Source organism: Beta vulgaris, chromosome 6 (genome assembly GCF_026745355.1).
Source record: "Beta vulgaris subsp. vulgaris cultivar EL10 chromosome 6, EL10.2, whole genome shotgun sequence".
Lineage (NCBI taxonomy): Eukaryota > Viridiplantae > Streptophyta > Magnoliopsida > Caryophyllales > Amaranthaceae > Beta > Beta vulgaris.
This window is the reverse complement of record NC_079207.1, coordinates 37,064,537-37,086,298: the sequence shown is the minus strand read 5'-3', so window position 1 is coordinate 37,086,298 and position 21,762 is coordinate 37,064,537. Positions and strand designations below refer to the sequence as shown.

The following is a 21,762-nucleotide window of genomic DNA, read 5'->3' as shown; positions in this document are numbered from 1 at the left end:
GGTATCTGGGTCCTAAATTGGATATGAGCAAAGCCTATGATAGAGTTGGCATTTTTAGGAGCAAATGATGATTAAACTGGGTTTTCCTAATTGCTTTGTGAAATTAGTTCTTGCATTGACTGTGTTAAATCTACTTCTTTCTCGATTCTGGTGAATGGACAACCTTCTTAGGAGATTCATGCCATTAAAGGGGTTGAGACAGGGTGATCCTTTATCTCCTTTTCTTTTTATTATATGTGCTGAAGGTTTATCTACCCTCCTGCTTGATGCTAAAGCAAAAAAAAAAAGAAATTCATGGGTTGAAAATTGGGAAGAAAGTGGATGTTATTTCTCATTTTTTTTTTTTTTTTTTTTTTTTGCAGATGGATAGCTTATTATTCACAAGGGCAAATGAGGATGAAGTAGATAAAGTTCTTGACATCCTTGCAATTTATGAAACTGCTTCAGGTCAAAAACTGAATATGGAAAAAATCGAGGTGTCTTTTAGCCGAAATGTTGAACCAGAAAAGAAAGAAATTCTTACATGAAGTTAACTTTCAAGGTTGTTGAAGATCATGACAAGTATCTGGGTCTACCAACTTCTTTTGGGGGGGGGGGGTTAAGAAACGGGTTTTTAGGAGTATTTAGGAGAGGATTCAGAAAAAGTTAAAAGGCTAGAAGGAAGGATTTTTATCCCAAGCAGGAAGGGAAGTGCCTATTAAGGCTATTACTCAGGCTATCCCTACTTATGCTATGCAATGCTTTACTATCCCAGTGAGCATTTTAAAGGAGATGGAGAAGATGTGTCGAAGCTTCTTTTGGGGGCAAAAAAATGATGAGCGGAAGATGGCATGGGTGTCATGGGAGAAAATATGTGGTTCTAAAAGAGAGGGAGGTTTGGGAATGAAGAACTTGGAAGTGTTTAACAAAGCCATGTTAGCTAAACAAGCATGAAGGGTGTTAAAGTATCCTAATTCCTTAATGTCGAAAGTGCTTAGAGATAATTACTTCCCAAAGTCTTTCTTTTATGGGAGTGAAAGTGAGCCCGATAGCGAGCTAACATGGAAATCTATTTTGTCTGTTCGAAAATTACGAGGGAAGGGGTGCGTAAGGTTGTGGAAAATGGTGAATTATTGAATTATGAGTGGATCCTTGGATTCCCACCCTCCCTCGATTTCGTGTCCTCCAAGCAGTGCCATTATTGCGGCTCCAAGAAGGGTGGCAGAGGTGATGGTAGATGGTAGGTGGGATAAAGAAGAATTGAGGAGGTGGCTGTTCCGTTGGGAAATAGAGGAGATTATGAAGATCCCGATTCCTTTTGCATCCATGTGAAGATAAGTGGACTTGGCATTATACGAAAATGGTGAATTTTCTGTTAGAACTGCCTATTTTTTGGAGTTGGAAGAAAGGAAAAAAGAGCGAGCAACGTCATCTTGCGGAAATGATAGTGTGGTGAGGCACAAGTTGTGGCGAGCCAACCTTCCCACAAAGATTCACCACTTCGGTTGGAAGGCCCTCCATCATAGCCTACTAATGCAAGTTGTCCTTTGCCAAAGATGGTGCATGGATGATAGTCGATGCCCCATGTGTGGGGAAGGCAATGAAACTGTTTTTCATGCGTTGATAAGCTGCCCTGAAGCATAGAGGGTGTGGTGTCAGTCCCTTTGCGGCTGAACCCTCCAGCAGAATATGGTGGTTCGTTAATGGAGTGGATAACGCAAGTCTCGAGGAATCTGAATGAAAAAACTTGATGGGACCTGTTGTGGAGTTTGTTGTAGGGGAATTTGGTTGAGAAGGAATGCATGGCTCTTTGAGAACCAAAAAATGGAAAGATGGGAGGTGATTGAGAAAGCTGTGAAACTAGTGCACGAGTACAAAATTGCCATGGAGGAGATGAGCCCAGTGCAGAGCACAACAAGCGGTGGCTCGAGAATTTGGCACGCTCCCGAATCGGGTGTGTTCAAAATTAATTCCAATGCAACGATCTTTGGTGATGAAAAGCTCGACCTCGGTTGGATTGTTCGAGATGAGTTGGGGGAGGTGATGCTAGCTACATGCGCAATGCATGGTGCAGGATGTGAAGTCAACATTGCGGAAGCTCTTGCAGCACGTCATGCTGTGAAGACGACCGTGGAAGCTGGACTACGCAATTTAGTGCTGGAAAGTGACTGCTTGAAGCTAATTTAGCACCTCAATAAAGGTTTGCAGAAGAATAATAGTTTCGGTTTTATTGTGTCTGATATCTTATGGTTAGGAAGCTCTTGTTTTTCTCTTTCTTTTAATCATGTTCGTAGGGAAGGTAATAGAGTTGCTCATAAGCTTGCCCATATGAGCAAGGAGTATAGGGAGATGAGAGTGTGGATTGCAAAGGTGCCAAACGAGGCTATGTCGCTTGTAAACATTGATATGATTTCTATGAATGGTTAGTTGTGTGGTGTTCTCCGTCAAAAAAAAAGAAGTTTAGAAAGTTAAAACAAGAAAAATTGTCATTGGATTTTGTTTTTTTAAAATTTCGTTGTTCAATTTAAATGTGATATTTTTTATTTTATTTTAAGTGAAGCAATTACTTATCCATATTTTTTTTCTTTTTCTAATTTTAGGGTCTTTATATGTTTTCCATATATAATTAGAGATATGACCAGACCATCTTAGAATTTTTATAACGGATGGGTTGTAAAGTCATGTTTTTTCGGAGGTGTGCTAAATACAGTATAAAAAAAGCTAAATACAACATCTAATATTTTATAGAATTTAACCATGGTTAATTTTACCTTTTTTATAGTTAAAAGAAGCATGAGATGCTTTTCTAACTTCTTATTTATTTGTTGTACCTAACTACCCATTATAGTATAATAGTAGTATATAAGATTACCAATAGATAATAGCGTATTACAATACTAGCAGATCATTTTTTTTCCAAATTACAATAAAAATAATAACATCAGTTCTTTGACTACTTAATTGTGTAATTTTAAATTTATTGTCTATTGAAATAGTAGGAGATCGTTTTTTTCTTTTTTGAATTAGGGGGTCATTTGTCCTACATGATTCCCTTACGATGGGGTCATCTATACAAATGTACTAAAAGGCATGCGTAACAACGTCGATGCGCCACGTGGCACTCTCCTCCTGCCACCAGAATTTTGCCACGCGTCTGTTAACCAACAAAGTCAAGTGGTCATTATTTAAAAAATAAATATGCTGAAGCCTGGGCTCGAACCTCTGACCTTATGTAAGGGTTTTCAAAGAATCACCATCTCATCTAACATCTCTTAGTGATCCATGTTTCCACAAAATTAAAAATATGTGTTGTAATTAGTTAATGTTATTAAACATATCCCTTGCATCCTTAAAAATAAATAAATTTGCATGTTCATTAAAATTAATTATGTATGCATGATACCATTGAAGAGCAGTGTTGACCACTATAGTACTACCCATAGGGAGTTTTAGTTCATGTAATATTTGTACAATAATTTTTTTTAGAAATTGCATAGTATAGGGTTTGATCCCGAGACCTCAAGTACATATACTACAGTCTTAACCAGTAGGCTAAGTTGTATTTATTTTTATTATCATAAAGTATTATATTAATAAATGAAATTTTTTCTTAGCCGGGGCATAGCCCGGGCCTAATAACTAGTTTATCATAAATAACCTGCCTATATAGGGGAGTCATTTGTTATGGATGATCACCTTTCATGTTTAGTATGGTCATGCGCAAATAAGTACATGCACCCAAGTGCACGTAGAGCATGATGCACCCTCTTCTAAACTACGTTGTTTTATCATTTTTAGAGTCTATAATTTTAAAAAAGTGTTGTTATTTGTTTTCTTAAATTTTGCAACTAAATATTCCTTTTTCAAATTTGAATTTAAAAGGTACATGTTCTTTTACCTTAAGCGTACATGTTCATTTACTATATGTTCTTTTCATTATAACCTATGTTCTTTTATAAATACAGATTTACATGTTCTTTAATTTTAAGTCGTGTGTTCTTTTTAAAACTAGAAAAGTTGTCGAAAAAAACTCATGTTCTTTTATATAAATGGTATGTTCTTTTTGGGTGCACAATGAGCATGGTGCACCCTGGTGCATAATCCGCGCTTTGATGATCATGACCCTCCCATGAAGGATAAGTTAATCTTTTATTTTTTTTTATTGTATTTAGCTTTTTTTTTTTTTTTTTTTTTTTTTTTTTTTTTTTTTTACTGTATATGGCACTTGTATTTTTCGGACACACTTTCAATTTAATTCTAACTTAGTTAATTTCCTCCTACAAAATCAATTTTAACTGAGTTAGTTCAGCCCAAAAGAAGAGGGAGAATTTACCTCGATCTCTCCTCTCGTCTCGTTCTCTCGCCATCTCTCCTGACTCCTAGTCTCCTACTCTTCCATTTTTCGTTTTTTCTCGCAGCAAGTTGGGTTCTTGTTGCTGCCATTGTGGTTGGGAAGGCAATTGCATATCTTTTATTCGTCACTCTACTAAGCAATTTTACTTTCATCGTAGTAGTAAATGGCGAGTACGGCGTGTTTTATGATCGTGAGTCGCACTGATATCCCCATCTACGAAGCTGAGTTGGGTTCTGCATTGAAAGTATTCTTCTCAATTCTCTCAAATTTCCGCTTCTAATTTTTCGTTTTGGTTTAGCAATTTCATTAGATTTTGTTTAAATGATCAAGTCTTTAATTGGTGAACATAATTTTACATCTCATATTAGATGGACGAAACAAATTAAATCCTGTGATCCATCTGATATTAGATGATCAAGCCCACTTTAATGTAATGTTTGGAACAATTGCCATCATAAAATTATCGGTGACATGAACTGGGTTCTAACTAACGTGAATTTCCCTGGCATATAATTTACCTTTGGGTTAAATGTTTATGAATCGTAATGCATCCATTCCTCTTTGTGTTTGTGGAAAAATAGTTGCTCACAGTTTCTCTCAACGGAAACTCCGTTGGTCGTTGGTCTTTTGGCTGAATAGAGGAAGTAGTGTTTTCTAGAAAGTTGGTTTTCCCTTAAACTTACATTTTTCTGGAAGGGCCAAAATTTGTTTATTGATCATGTGAAAGAAAATTTTTCCATAAGGTGTTTTACTTACCTAGGGGACCTAAGTAAGGTACTTATCTCTGTTTCATGGGAGAAAGAATCTTGTACATATTTGCCAACCAAACAACTTCACATCACTTTACTTTATAAGAAGTTCCTTTTCCTTTTTTATAAGTCATCCAAACAAACAGTGCAACTCTTTTTCAGCAATTGCATTGCACTAGCCACTATGTGGTTTTCAAGAATGTTGCTTTGTGCTACTGCTTGTGACACTATGTGAGAGACGTTCTGGAGATAAAGGCATATATGGAGTTGAATAGATTGAGTGAGGGGAGGCTAAATAACATTCGTTAAAGTGGCTTTTTGTTGTACAAATAGTGTAACTCATCTAGCTTCCTTCTGGAGTATATATGAGAGAGTTCCAGAGATTAAGGCATGCCACTTGATGTGCAAATAGGGTAACTCATCTAGCTGCCTTCTGCACTAAGGCATCTGAGGCTTTCTGGACTTTTGTTATTTCAGTGATTGAAAACAAATCTGGTTAATATGTAGAGTAGTATAGCCTTCTGCTTAAGGCAAATTTGTCATCTTCTTTAGTTATTTTGTGTTCTTCTGAAAGCTGCTCATATATGTGGGTGTATAACTCTTTTAATGTATAAAATTTGATTTCATCTTTCGATAGAATCCTTGCTTACTACATCAGTATTGAATACTGACTAAGCTATTTTTTTATGCTGAAAATTATTTGACAAATAATGTTCCATTTTGCTGAATTTTCCAGAAAGAAGATGCTGCACAGCAGCACCAGTTTATACTACATGCTGCTTTAGACATAGTCCAGGACCTTGCATGGACAACCAGTGCAATGTAAGTTATCATATTTTCTGAGGTTAGCTGTTTCATTTTCCATCACAAGCTGTTGTAGCTGCATATTTTTGCTCTCATATCCATTTTTTCTGTTAGCCTTTTTGTGTTCTCAGCTCTTGTTTACTCTCATTCTCTATTATCGCTTTCAGGTTTTTCAAAGCAATAGACAGATTCAATGATTTGGTGGTGTCTGTATATGTTACTGCAGGTCATATCCTTGAGAATATTCTCTAATATTCACTTACCTTTGGATTTTTAGTGTCTTAAACTCTTAATGATTGATTGTTTGCCTTTGGATTTCTTAGTATCTTGATGAATTGATGCTTCATTGTTTGTTCTCTACATGGCATGTATTAGATTATTAGATATAGCTTTGATGTTGATATTCTGTTGCTATGAGATGATTTGTATCATCTTTACTATTCAGTTCATTAAGATGTCTCCTGTTACGCTGTAGTCATCATGATAATTGACTTTCTGTTTTCGTGAGCTGAAGAATTAATGACACTAATACTGTATTTCAATCACATAACTAGTTATTAGGCCCGGGCTATGCCCCGGGTTAGAAAATTTTCATTTATTAATATTCTACTTTGATATAATAGCACTAAATACTATTTGGTCTAGTGGTTAAAACTTTAGTACATGAACTTGAGGTCACGGGATCAAAACCTATACTATGCAATTTCTAATTTTTTTTATTGTACATGGATTACATGATCTAAAACTCCCTAGGGAGAGCGCCACGTGGCACCGTTCCTGGTTTACGCACGCCTTTTAATATATTAGTATAGATGGTTATTTTAATATCATGGCAGTTAAAGTATGTCTTAAATATAAGAATGTTTTTCAAGCAAACCTTCTTTTAGGTGGTTCTCTTCCATTTTCTTCTGTTGTCTATTGACAGTAGTCTCATTGGAACTTTTTTACCCTCACTTACCCCTCACATGATCTATATGAATAAAAGGTAAAATGTCTTTCCTTCATTCTAGAAGCTTCTTATGTAATTAATTTTTTGTTTTTCTAAGAAAAACTAATACAAAATCAACTCATTATCTAATATACAAAAGATATTATGGATGTTGACAGTGGTTTCTGCTAGTTTGGGATCTCTGTGATTGCATTCTCACTTGTTTTTTTTTTCCCCGTAAGTTGCTTCTGCTTTTGTTGCTAATGTATGCACATTTTTGGGGCAAGTTTCAATGTCATTCTTTTTTGGATTGTGTGACAGATACATACATCTTTATTGGCATAAATTTCAGTTTTTTCTGTTAAATTTATTCAACTGCATCTTGCTAAATTGCTGTTTTCTTTAACCTATCATCACATACACGATTCATGCTTCTTCATGACTCTCGTAATGAGGATGGAGTGAAAAGTTTCTTTCAGGAGGTGCACGAGTTGTATATCAAGGTATGCTGTTGCTTCTCCTACTTCTACAAGATATGCTACTTGCTTGAATTTATTTAATTATGTTTAATCGAACAAGTGAGAGTTAATGTTGATAAAGGACAGTAAGTACTTAAGGTAGGTGAAACGCTGAAGCAATAAGGGAAAAATACCTGTTCTAGATAATGGGCGAATCAGTTCCTAAAATTGTCGGTACCTTTTGACTCACTCCAATATGCCCTATTGTGTTTTTGAATGTTTTGTGACTTATGGGATCTTTTTTCGTGGAGGATGTTTTATTTTACATCTACATGTAATTAGGCTCGGCTACCTGTTTATTCAGTTTACACAGTTCAGTTGCATGATTTATTGTTGATAGTTTATATCATTCTAGACATGAAATCATGTACATGCCTTCATCTTCCTCACTTCAAAAGGTTGTATGATATTACTCTATTGCTCAGAAGAAGCTCTTTTCAATGGTCATGCAATGTGGCATGAGTCTTGTGATACAGCTGTCATATAGTGACGACTTAACTCTTAAGTATGGTAATATGCTGCTGTTGATGTCTTCACAGTCAAGCCAAGAGTTACAAGATCTGATACGATCTTCCTATGTATGTTGTAGGACACTTGATTTGCTGTCTGACATTTATAATGTCAATGACTCTTTACCCTTACAATAGTTAAAGATTGTTACATTAGGCCATTGACCCAAAAGACAACCGTCTACTGCTTTAGTGTGTATAGAAGTAATAAATGGCAGTCAAATGTGACATTGCGATGGTGTTCATGTTTGGGGTAATAGTATTGGAAGTGTTCAGTTCAATTTGAACTATTGAAAAGGTCCACGATAGGTGTTATTGGAGTTTTATCTGTAATATTTTGGGAGTGCTTGATGTTACTGGATTAAATTTTGTCATAATACTATACTAAGGGCATGTTTGGCAAATGGCTTTTAGCCTGCTTTTTATTGAATGTTTCCTTTTAGCTTGTTAATGTGACTAAACAACCATAAACAATGTTTGTGAATGGCTTTTATCGGATGAAAATATACTCCCTCCATTCTCAAATTATTGTCCAGTATATCATTTACTTACCTTAAATCGAAAACTTATCTAACTCAACCTACTCAATCCATGTGATGTGGGTACCTCCACTAAGTATATCTCCATGTCACACTATGTTCATACTCATGTGGTATGAGTCCCTTTGCTAACTATCTCTTACTCAATCAATTGAGGATGGAGGGACTAGTAATTTAACCAGAATTAAAAATATATATGGAAAAGCTTTTTGGCTCCATCTTATGTCTATTATTTTGAAAATATTGATTTAGTGATCGCTTTTTCCAGAGCTAACGATTTTTTATACTATAAATCTATCAGTTCACAACAACTGTTTGACCAATTGTTGTTATAAACAGCTAACACTACCACCTCTCTGAAATAGCCAATACAAAGTTGGTAGCTACTTAAATATTGTCAAGTTAACAAGTGTCTAAACGAGGTTTGTTCGTTTGGATTTTTAAGAGATTTGACTGATGCTACGGTCTTTCACTATTTCCAATTCATATTATTAGTTATATGTTACAGCTCTGAAGCTACTGAATGGGGTAGCATGGTGATATTAAAAAGTCTCTTGTGATCATCTAATACAAAGGCTTTCCATTTCTTCAAATGAACAAGACGAATAATAAAATTATCAGCATTTTTATTTCTTTCTCTACTTCTTCCAAGTGTTGGATAACCCCAAGGAGCTCTGGGTTTTTTTTCTACAATTTGGGGTTGGTGCTTTGCCTCTGGATGAATTTGTTACAAAATGGGTTTCATGTTTTCTAAGAATAGAGTTGATTCCTTACTTCTTACAACTGTTTAATGTAATTGCATGCTATCATTCCTCTATAGTTTTTTTTTGAGGAGTCTTAATCTCTCTATTAAATACTATGAGTTTGTTGTTATCTATTTCTCTATCGTAGAATGTTTCTCAAACTCTCACACTTCCCTTAAATGGATGTCCAAATTTGTTTAATTTATTCACTTGTGGTGTTATTGGGATTAGTAGACTTTAGAAGCACTGAGAAGCTTTCATCTTCAGTTCAATCACTTCAATGTGAATAAAAGCTTTCTTACTTAGAGCTCGGCATGCAAACTGAAAATCCTGGTTTTGCTTTTCGGTCTTAGCTGTCTTCTAGTATGTTCCTTCATGATTGGATTGGATGAAGATAGCATATTGTTCCCTTTGTAGAATTACTCTAATTTTCCTGTATTACTTGGGACATTTTTGTTGTAATGAGTAGGTGTACAGGAGAAAGTAGCGTAGGTATGGGGTGGAGTGTTTGCTTGGGTCTTGGGAAAGTGGGTGTAAGGACACAAAAGCCCACTTGTGGCCACTGGATACTTGAAAAAAAAAGCCACTGAAGAATTCCCTCCTAAATCCTTAAATCCAATATGCTTAGTGGAAGGGGTGTGGTCTAGAACATACAAATCTAACATACAATAAGTTAGCATGTCTAAGTCCCCTTCATCAACATTTTTTCTCTAATAAAAAATGTAAGGAAGGCTTATACAGTAAAAAGATTGAGAACCAGACTAGGTTGTTTAGAATATTTGTTCATTTAAATAAAAATATTACCTTTTCCAACCATTGAACTTTTATCATTAGAAAGTATATAAGGAGATACTTGTGAAAGCAACTTTGATTGAGAAGCATTTTTCCCAAGTAAGCAATTAAATCTTCTCTAAAGAATATAATTCACAGGTTATTGCCCACAAATCGAATTGTTACAAGCTCACCAACAAAGAGATAGTTCTGTTACACCGATTCGCTAAATACCACAAACCCTATTTTTAATTCTTTCACCCTAAAAACTAGTCACCTACAATTCTCTGTATCTATTAGGCGATCTTATATCTCATGTGGAAGCTTTTTGTTGGACTGCTCTATCTTGGAATAAATTACTTTTAAATGAATATTATTTAGGAAACAATATGAGGTAATATCCTTTGGTATTTGTTTGTGTGAAGGACGAAAAGATTTGGAAATTTTACCACTGGTTTGCTACCTGTTTGTGGAATGGACCTTTGAAAAGGCCATGTGGGAATCTAGAAGAAGGCTTTTTTTTATTTATTTTTTTTATTTTTTTACATTCTCAACTATCTTGGCTGTGTGAGAGGGAATGAGATTATTTCTTTGCTAATCCTCACTGAATCTGGCTCGAGAAATACTATTGTGTAATCTTTAATGGTCTTGTTTGCAAGTTTAAAAGTGTGCTATTGGCATGCTTTTAAGAACTCCCTCCGATTTTTAACAAGTGCAACGTTCCTGTTTGGTGGTCAAACTTTACAAATCTTGACTGCATGTTGCACTTATAATCTTATATATGTGAATAACATATTATCATGTGAGATCTTGTTGGATTGGTTTCAAGGTGTATCTTCAAAATGTATCAACTTTAATTTTTTTTTCACAAATATGTAACTAAATCTATTAGTAGTCAAAGATATGCATTGGAGGTCGTGAGAAAACAATTGTTGCACTTTAAAGAAAATAACAGAGGGAGTATTGTAAACCGAGTAGGGATGAAGGACTTGGATTCTCTGGTTTAATTTTTCAGGTATTGATAAGCTGTATCCTATATTAATATTAGTGATTCTCGTTTGTTATTCCATTTGTAAGTTACAAACTGAAGCAAAGCTGCGTCATGCTACACAATTTGATGTTAACATGAGGCAAGAAATGTGCCTTATCCTACCAGAGCACTAACTAATCTTAGCTAAAAGAGAGTCTATATGCAATGGGTGAAAAAACTCCCAAAAAGTAGCGTATCACAATTCACAGCATCTCTTTGATAAAGAGACTATATGCAATTATCAGTTCTCCACAAAATTATACTCGCCTCAGAAAGCTATAAACCTGCTTTGCTGTATTTTCTTTCATTCATTATTTTAAATCGCTACGAGATAAATCATTATTTTTCAGTTTTAATATTTCTAACTGAGTTTGTAAAACCTCACTAACACTTTATCATCATAGAATTATCTGCAAAGATCTTTGATAAGACTGCAGTTATTTTAATCTTTTATGATTTGATTTATATGTTTTTATTGACCTGTCGGCTCCAAAATTTCAGATTCTGCTCAATCCCCTCTATCTACCCGGCTCCCGCATTGCATCATCACATTTTGACACAAAAGTCCGGACCCTAGCTAGAAAATATCTGTAATATGGATGTTGAAAGCAAAAAGATCTGATCCTGTTGCTGGATTAGATTGAAAGCTGTTGTGTGCTCAAGCTTTAATTTGGCTAACATTTCGGTTGCAAAAATATTTGGGTTTATATGATATTTTAGTTATGAAGGCAATATGATGTATCATGTTTGTTGAATGTAAAATATTTTGCCGTCCCTGTAATTTTTGGCATTGCTTGCTAGAGTTGTATTTTGGTAGTGCAGAACAAAGCTATCATTTTTGTAGCATGACTTGCTAAGCGCTGCTAGTCCAGAAGATTTTGACCTGAAGAACCAAACTTGTTTATGGTTTCTTCAACCATTTGGTATTTTGCGTCACCGAGAGAATAGTACAGGTTTGAAGATTCGAGCCTTACTACTATTAGCATAACCTCTCTTGCTTTGGCTTATATATGCTCTCTTTGTCTCTCTTATGACTGGGAGTATCTCTTGCTCAGGGAAGTTTCTAATTCTCTATCTCTCAGTGTGTCATATTCCTTTTTCTTACCAATTGCTTGCTACGTGTCTATATTGTATGCATGTATGGGTTTCTGGTGCTCTCCTATGTGTTTTGGATGCAAAGTGGCGCTTTCATGTTTCCGTATCTCTGCATGGTTTACTGTTGGTTTTCTTTCGGGTTCTTTTGGAGAACAGTTTCTATAGTCTATCTAATTGATTATGATTTGGGTTTGATGATCTTTTTTCCTTGTTTTTTACGTGTGCTCCTTCACTGCTTGTTCTCTTTTCTTCTCCCTCTTCTGTGTTCTTTTTCTTGTATTTCATGTCTCACAAACTCCTAACCCCTCCTCATCGTAACTTTGTCAATATTCTTGCTGCTTGCATCCTCAAGTCATACCTATCACAATATGTCTTCCCCACCACTGTATGTTTCCGTGCTTGGGTCTTCTTCTGGAAATTTAGGCAAGGTCCCTACCCTCCAAGCACCCCTATGGGAAATATTCTTCCGACTTCTTCTGCTCTTATGTCAGAGCCTGCAGGAGTTAATCCAAACAAAGCTTTCTAATCTAGTTCATTTCGTAGTTCGAGTGAATGCTCCTACGCTAGATACTAATCGTTGAGGCTCTTCAAACTAAAAGTTTGTATGGCAACATATGGGATGAGCGTATCCCTATGGCTGCTACCGTGGGTAGCTCAAGAAAGAGTGGAGCTTTTATTCATGGGGAAGTGTCTTTCCGCCATTTTGGCAATCTTTGGTTTCTTATTACACTACCTTCAAATTTCATCTCTCCTAGGAAGGGGCACACGAGGTCTGCCATATATGTGGGAAAAAAGGACCTATATCGATTCGCAAAAATGCCAGGATTGCTCTTATGCCAACTCTCTTCAAGCTAACTACTCTACCGGATCTGCCCCCTCTCTTGCTACTGGTATGAGATGAGCTTATCATAGAGTGTGTAATTGCTTTCTTAATAGCTGAAGAATTTTCTCTGGGCACCCCAGTCTAATCCTCATTCTAACTCCGCTTTGATTGCTCCTCTACCCTTGAGGTCGTGTTCCAGTAGATAGCACCATAGCAGGAGAGGATGTCTTTGATCTCTCTATCTTGTGTTTTTTTTTTTGGGGTTCTGTATAATGGTTAGGATTTTTTGGTTAAAACACCCTTACGTTTGGTGAATTTTAAAACAATCCCCCTTTTGTTTTTTTTTTTGAAATGAACCCCCAAATGTTTTATAAAAATTTTGGTTGCACCCCCAAAACCTAACTTCCGTCAAATCCAGACGTTTGTGGGGCCTTTTTTCCATTTTCCCTCCCAAATGTTGCGTGAAATGACATTTGTATCCTTGGGTAATAAAACCCTTCAACTAACCTCTTCATCTCTCTTATTTAATTCCTTCGTTTCTGATTTCATCTCTTTCACTTGTTTCAGTACCAGAAATTCAGCATCTCTTTCTTGTCATCATCTACACCCTTTCATCTTCTCTTTCAATCTCTCTCATCCAGCACTCACTCTCTCACTCGTCATCATGGAGACTGGTGCCTTTTGCCTTTTTGATGCTCCCTGATTTTTTGTTCAACACCAACAAATTTCCACCTTTGGCTTAGTGTCTTGAATCCTTGCGATTTCAGTCTTTAAAACGTTACTTCATGTGTCAACAACCTCTTCTCCAGCACCACTTCATGTGTAACAACCTCATCACTCCTCCTAATTCTTGTCAACCCATCCAAAGAATCCACACCCTTTTTTCCAGTATGAACACCTTAGAATTTGCAGGCACAAAAACTCCTCCCACGATTGTCATGCATCCATGACTTCAAATCTTAGGAGGAATTGGCAATTGCATTGGTTCGCCATAACCCTAATTGAACAATTAACCCAAATTAAAATAAGCAAATAAACCTAGAATCGCAAAATTACCCAAAATTTAACGCTATAAATGAATGTAACACTTACTTGATTTGAAGGATGTCAGGAATTGTCAATTGAGAGTGGAATTGCAATTTTCCGTTCGAAATTTTGGATTAGCAGCTTCAATTGTGGGGTGGCGGAAAATGACCGTTGTGAGAGAGGGAATATCCTGATTTGGGGATGAGTGGTCCCACAAACGTCTGGATTTGACGGAAGTTAGGTTTTGGGGGTGCAACCAAAAAATTTATAAAACGTTTGGGGGTTCATTTCAAAAAAAAAAAAAACAAAAGGGGGATTGTTTTAAAAATCACCAAACATAAGGGTGTTTTAACCAAAAAATCCTAATGGTTATGCTTTGGCCTTTTCTTGTTTTCTTACTTTCTAGTTATGGGTTTGCTTCCCTTTTAGTACTATCTTTCAATTGTTAACTTCAATATTACTAGTTACTACTTCGTTGTTGGACTCGTGCAATTACCTCAGTTTTCTATCAACTTTACTTCCTATAGTTGTCTCTTTAACTGCAGTTGCTATCAAATACTGTGGTACTCATCTCACATTTTCAGAATTACTATTACCTGCATGTTCCTTACCCACAAACTTGTGATTTGTCATTTTGGCATAGTTTCTATTGAATGTGTCTATATATTTTATTAATTCTCCAAAATATCTTTTTTGTCTTTTTGTTCTTTTTAGCACTGATCCCTATTTTGATCCTAGCCGTTTTCTTGTTTTATTGGCTGATGTCTTTTAGTACAGCACATTCCTTTATCCTAGGGTAGAATAGTAGTTCCTTGTATAAATAGAGAGATATGTAGATAAACAGCCGCAGGCTTTTGTAATATATTTTTACACTGAAAGCTTCAAACTTGAAGCAAGAGAGAAACAAGAAAACTGGGAATTGATTTCCAGATTAAAAATCAACCTTGAGTGTCTGATTCTTTTCATGGTATCAGAGCTGTGGTTATCAAAGTTTCCTTAAAAGTTTCAGAGGCTCAAAGTTTCATTGTTGAGAGATGGCTAAAGATAAGGATGAGCAAACTGGTAATGAAAATGCCAATGCAAATCCTTATAAAGACCCTCTATTCATAGCAGTGAATGATAATGGGTCTACACCATTAGGAAGCATCATCTTTGATGGAACAAACTTCATGAACTGGAGTAAAAGCATTAGAATAGCCTTAGGAGCTAAGAATAAGCTGGGTTTTCTTGGAGGAAAGCATCCTAAACCTACTGCTGGAGAAGAAGAAGTTAAGAAATGGGAGAGGTGTGATTATATGGTTAGATCATGGCTTTTGGCAACCATGAAACCTGATGTAGCAAGAAGCTTGGTAAATATGCAATCAACCAAGCATCTTTGGGAAGAAATTATTGAGAGGTATGCTCAGACAAACGCTCCACAACTTTTTGCTCTCAAGAAGGATTTATGGGAGTTACAGCAGAACAATCTTAGTGTAAGTGAGTATTACTGCAGACTCAAGAGCATTTGGGACCAGATTGGAGACTTGGAAGGGATACCAGATTGCACATGTGGAGCAATGTTGAAGTGTAGCTGTGAACTTGCAAAAAGAGTAATGGAATTACAAGCTACAGAGAAGTTGATAAAGTTTGTCATGGGGCTTAACACAGGATATGATCAGATGAAGTCCAATCTCTTAAGCACTGATCCTTTGATAACAGTGAACAAGGCCTATAATTTGGTGCTCCATATAGAGAGGCAAAAACAAATTACAGGGGAGATGACAGCAGCACTGGAGGCTAGTGCTTTGGCTGTGAACAGACAAGTGCAAAGCAGAAGTTTGGGGTTGTTAAAGAATTTCCAGAAGAAAGACTATTACAAACAATTCAAGATGGAGAAGATGACAAGAGTTTGTGAACATTGTGGAAAGAAATGTCACAACAAGGAGGAATGTTTTCAGATTGTTGGGTACCCAGAATGGTATAAGAAGGGCCCTGAACAATTTAAGAGTGTTGCCAACATGGTGAAGGATACAAGGAATATCATGCAAGACAACCCACTGGACTACACAACTCAGGATCAAGAAGGAAATGGAGAGAAGCAGGACAACAATCTTATGAACACTCTTGTTCAAGAAGTCATCAAGGCTATAGCAGAGAAGCAGGGTGGAGCAAGTAGCAGTCAAGCAAACTTTGCAGGTAAACTTAGCATTTCAAATAATGTTGTGAACAAAATTAATGCTGAGATTGGATGCTGGCTCATTGATTCTGGAGCCAGTGACCACATGACAGGTAACAGGAACTTGCTATCCAATATAAAGGCCTTGAAAGGTAAGATAAGAGTAGGACTTCCAGATGGAAGTGTCAAAATTGTGAGTGAAATAGGTGATGTTATGATAAATCATGACATCACTCTAAAGAATGTTCTTTATATTTCTGATTTTCATCACAACTTATTATCTGTTGCCAAACTCTTACAAGATAGAAAGTTTCAGATGATTTTTAACAACCATGGATGCATCTTACAGGACCTTTCCATTAGAAGAACTGTTTTTCTTGGAAAAAGGGAGAGTGATCTCTATAAGCTGCAGAGAGACACAGATGGTGTGAAGAAGAATGCTGAAGTCTTACTGAAATTTGCTAATGCTGAAACTAAGATGAACTGTAATAATGTAGCTAACTTAGAGCTCCTTCATGGTAGACTAGGGCATGTTTCATTGTCAAAAATGCAACATATAACTCTATGCAATTGTAAGAACCTTAAAGAATTTTTCTGTGATACTTGCTCTCTTGCTAAGCATCACAAACTGCCTTTCACTATTAGTAAATCTATTGCTTCTCATGTTTTTGAATTAATACATGTGGATTTATGGGGTCCATATAGGACTAAGTCTTTGACAGGTGCAAGTTACTTCCTTACTATTGTGGATGACCACAGTAGGGTTACTTGGACACAATTGTTGTCCAATAAAGAACAGGTAAAGAGCACTTTACTAAATTTTTTTGTGCATGTTGAAAATCATTTTGATACTAAGGTAAAAACCCTTAGAAGTGACAATGGGACAGAAATCTTCCAAACAGAATGTAGACAAATGTTTCATGAAAGAGGTATTACACATCAAAGAAGTGTTGCAGGAGTTCCACAACAAAATGCAAGAGTGGAAAGAAAGCACAGGTTCTTGCTTGAAACAGCAAGAGCTCTAAACTTACATGCTGGAATGCCAAATTATTTGTGGGGAGAATGCATTCTTGCAGCCACACACTTAATAAACCTTATGCCTAGTGTTGTTATTAACTGGGATACACCTTATAAAAGGTTAACCAAGAAGGAACCAGATTATGAGCATCTAAAGATGATTGGTTGTCTATGTTATGCAAGCCCTCATAAGAAACCTAGTGACAAATTTGCCCCAAGGGCTATTAGATGTGTCATGTTGGGCTACCCATATTGCCAAAAGGGGTACAAAGTGATGAATTTAGCTACCAAAGAAATTTTTGTAAGTAGAGATGTTGTTTTTAAAGAAAATATCTTTCCTTTTCTTTTAAATAAAACAACACCTGGTCCTTTTGTCATAGAAAATGCATCACCAAATGATGATGATGCACTTATTTGCCCAAGTGAAATCACTAATACCCTTCATCCAATAGATGATGAAGGAACCAGTGAGCATGTTTTTGCAGATGAAGAACAGGTGGAACCTGATCTAACTGATGAGAGTCCTCATACTCACACAGACCACAATGAGGAGGCTGTTGTTCCTAGGAAATCTGGAAGGCAAGCAGAGGTGCCTTCAAAATACAAAGACTATGTCTATGATCTCCCAGGAAAAAGCACTGCAGCAACTAGCCAGACTTCCTCCTGCAGTGTTATAGAGGAAATCAGGAAAACAAAGGACTTTGATGAAGGATATCTAAGCTACCTGAACAATGTGCTCAGAGTAAGGGAACCTCTACACTATACAGAAGCAGCCAGAGATGAAGGATGGGTTCAAGCCATGCAAGAAGAGCTACATGCTTTGGACACCAATCACACCTGGGATCTGACTACATTACCTGAGGGAAAGCAAGCTATTGATAGCAAATGGGTTTATAAAATTAAATTCAAGCCCAATGGTGACATTAATAGATTGAAAGCCAGACTTGTGGCCAGAGGTGACAAGCAGATAGAAGGAAAAGACTACAAGCACACTTTCTCTCTTGTTGCAAAGTTCACATCTGTAAGAACTTTGATTGCCCTTGCTACCATCAAGAGATGGCCATTACATCATCTAGACATCAACAATGCATTTCTGCATGGATATCTAGATGAAGAAGTTTACATGAAGCCACCAAAGGGCTATGTACAAGCTACAGAGGGGCAAGTTTGCAAGCTAAAAAGGAGCTTATATGGCTTCAAGCAAGCTTCCAGACAGTGGAATCTTGAACTCACCAAGTTCTTGCTTTAACATGGCTACACTCAGTCCAAAAAGGACTACTCCTTGTTTTCTAAAGCAGTTCAAGGGAATTGGGTGTTTATATTGGTATATGTTGATGATCTCTTGATCACAGGAAATGCCAAGGATGAAATTCAGATCATCAAGGAAGCTCTAGATGTTGCTTTCACCATCAAAGATCTAGGACTCATGAAATATTTTCTTGGAATAGAAGTGGCAAGAAATAACCAAGGTCTGATGCTACACCAAAGGAAATTCATCATAGACATTCTGAAGAGTACAGGGACTGATACTTGCAAACCTGTGAAGTGTCCCTTTCCTAAAGGCATCAAATTATCTACTGATGAAGGAGCTATCCTAGAAGATCCAGAATTTTACAGAAGCATCATAGGGAAGCTCCTACACTTGAATCTAACTCGGCCTGACATTTCTTTCTCAGTCCAGCAACTTAGTCAATTCATGACTACACCTAGAAAACCACACCTTCAGGCTGCTATTCATGTTATTAAAAATTTATCAGGCACAATCAATCAAGGCCTGTTTTACTCAGCTGAGTCTGATCTCAAATTGACTGGCTTCTGTGACTCAGATTGGGGTAACCGTGCCTTCAGTGCTAGATCCTTAACAGGTTACTGTGTTTTTTTAGGCCACTCTCTCATTTCCTGGAAAACAAAAAAGCAAAAGACTGTTTCTAAGTCCTCTACTGAGGCTGAGTATAGGTGTATGTCTCAGACTACCAGTGAGCTGGTTTGGCTAGAAGGGATCCTCACTGATCTTGGGCTTCATGTTCCTCAACCTATTGATCTGTTTTGTGATAATAAGTCTGCCATTTATCTTGCTCAAAATCCTATCTTCCATGAAAGGACCAAGCACCTCAAAGTAGATTGCCACTATGTTCGTGAACATCTCACTACTGGGTTCCTTAATGTGTTACATGTGAAGTCCTTTCTACAATTGGCAGACATCATGACTAAATGTCTTAGTGAGCAACAACATAAGCATCTGAGTTTCAAGTTGGGCCTGATTACCACCAGTCCAACTTGAGGGGGGCATATTGAATGTCTCTATATATTTTATTAATTCTCCAAAATATCTTTTTTGTCTTTTTGTTCTTTTTGGCACTGATCCCTATTTTGATCCTAGCCGTTTTCTTGTTTTATTGGCTGTTGTCTTTTAGTATAGCACATTCCTTTATCCTAGGGTAGAATAGTAGTTCCTTGTATAAATAGAGAGATATGTAGATAAACAGCCGCAGGCTTTTGTAATATATTTTTACACTGAAAGCTTCAAACTTGAAGCAAGAGAGAAACAAGAAAACTGGGAATTGATTTCCAGATTAAAAATCAACCTTGAGTGTCTGGTTCTTTTCAATTTCCTTTTGCATTTCTTACACTCTCCAACTCATTTCATTGTTTATTTTGTCCATGTTAAGGATTGTTATTCGTCTGCTAGTTTTTTTTATCGTGTATATGTTGGTAATGGAATTTCCAACCCATTGTGCTTTCTTTGGCTTCACTTTGATGGACGTTCTTTCAGGGATTATTTTCATTTGTTTGCCGATTTGATAAATTTGTTTTCTCAAGGCATTTTTAAACAAGGCTAATCATTGGAGATTTTAGTGAATTACTTAGTTATATGATTATTTTATATACATAGATGGGTTTGCTTAACCAATTTTCTTTCCCTTTCCCAATTCTTTTCCTTGCAAACGTAATTCCAAAAAGTAACAATTTTTGTTCCTAAAAAAAACGTACAATTTTTAACCATTTAGGTCGTAGATCAAGTCATTTATAATGATCGATGGAATAATACATCTCCATTCTATTCACAAATCGAATTTTAGTTTCGACCATACATTGATAATTTTTAAGTCTCAACAAAATGTAGTTATGTCTTCTTGTATGTTTCTTTTTCAGACATTTGGATACACAAATTCTTATCTTCAATGGGTGTAAGGTAAATTAACTTATAACTACATTGTGTTATATGATATAAAGCTTATGCATGAAGAAGATCACCAAAGAATTTTTAGTGCCATGGTTAGACTATTTTGACATTGTGATGTGGGGCACTCTCTCTATGTGGTGCAACTGAAGTGCGAATTGAGGTTTGTGTGTGTAGCATGCACAAGCAAGACTTTTCTTTGAAAGAAAGACTCTTGACTATTAGCTACAAAAGCGCATATCGAATCTAGGCGTGGCTGCGTGGGCCTGTGTGTGCACAACAGGCATAAGCAGATTTAGGACTACGAAACAGGACCTTTTGGGGAGGGATGCTTTAGCTTGAGCAGGGGTGGTTCTTGGCGCATGCAGTATATGCGGTAGAATAGGGATGGGAAACAAGGTTGCGGGTTCAATCCTTGGTAGGAGTAAATTCTTTTTTTTTTTTTTGTTTCAACAACTTTGGAAAAGTCCTCATATGACTTACCAAATTAATTACCATCCACGCACAGGTTTTTTTTGCTGCTTCGTATTCCCAATTTCCCCATTAATGGCTACTCTTTTTTTCAACTCTCTCTCCTCCCAACTTTTTGTCATTAATTTCTACTCATCCTCCCATATTTATTTTTTTTGCAATTTTCAAGTGATATTTGCTTTTTTTTTCCAACTCTCTTTCCTCCCATATTGAATGTACAATGTGTTGTTGCTGATTTTGCTTATAACTGTGCGAAAAGAGCGACACTTTTTAAGTAGATATGTTTAGATTATTTTAATATGATGTAATTAGATATTATTTTTAATATTAAAGTACATTTTTTTAATTGAGAATTTTATAGATTTTATGAACTACATATGAAGGGTCCAATTGTAAGAGAGTGTATAGCCCCCCCCTCCCTCGTTATGTTTGCCTCGCCCCTAAGCTTGAGCTACGAAACCAAATTTTTGAAGTATTGTGAACCACCACAACTCATAGAAGGCTTGAACATCTCGTTATTCATTGCGCTCTAAAAGAGATTTAAGGGTGGGATAGCTAGATAGGGGATATTCCCATCAATTGCACTTTTTATAGTAACATAATAACCTAAGAAGTGTTTTTTTTTAAACTCTTAGACATATGTTCAATATTGAAATAACATAAAAAAGTTTCACTCTATATATAAACCTCTCTACAAACCCTAAACCTAACACCCTTCTCTTCAAGCGCCGCTTCGGAGTAGGCTTGCCATTAGCCGGTCAAAGCGCGCGCCGCTCACCAAGTTGCCGGCAAGCCTGCTCCCCTCCTCTGTCGTTGTTTGCTTTTCGTGTCTGTTTCCCCCTCCCCTGTCGTCGTTTGCTTTTCGTCTCCTCCCCGTGTTCTTCACCCTTCCCGTGTTCTTCCTCCTCCCATACCGTCGATTTTTCGGATTGGTCCTCCCTTGTGTCCCTCTCCTTCGTGTCTCTCTTCATGCCTCCCCTGTCCATCATCCTTTTTTCTGTGTTCCCACGTTAGTTCGGTTTGTTTTGTGTCCTAGTTCCCCACCCCTGTTCGGCTTGCGCGACACCTCG

At 36.7% G+C, this 21,762-nt stretch overlaps 1 protein-coding gene across 1 annotated transcript; it reads left to right on the top strand.

Annotated features, from left to right (window-relative positions):
- Positions 1-4,268: 4,268 nt before the first annotated feature.
- Positions 4,269-11,705, top strand: LOC104896629 (uncharacterized). Its single transcript, XM_057395632.1, has 5 exons — positions 4,269-4,577; positions 5,819-5,904; positions 6,054-6,118; positions 7,235-7,317; positions 11,426-11,705. Exons 1-5 carry the CDS (start codon positions 4,497-4,499, stop codon positions 11,516-11,518), a joined length of 408 nt encoding a protein of 135 aa, XP_057251615.1. The 5' UTR covers positions 4,269-4,496; the 3' UTR covers positions 11,519-11,705.
- The last annotated feature ends 10,057 nt before the right edge of the window (positions 11,706-21,762 follow it).

What these genes read in the sequence shown, in the direction of transcription:
- LOC104896629 (XM_057395632.1), top strand. Translation starts at nt 4,497, where the DNA reads ATGGCGAGTACGGCGTGTTTTATGATCGTGAGTCGCACTGATATCCCC. An exon ending in AGTTGGGTTCTGCATTGAAA is followed by an intron (nt 4,578 to 5,818) that starts GTATTCTTCTCA and finishes TGAATTTTCCAG; the next exon opens with AAAGAAGATGCTGCACAGCA. An exon ending in GCATGGACAACCAGTGCAAT is followed by an intron (nt 5,905 to 6,053) that starts GTAAGTTATCAT and finishes TATCGCTTTCAG; the next exon opens with GTTTTTCAAAGCAATAGACA.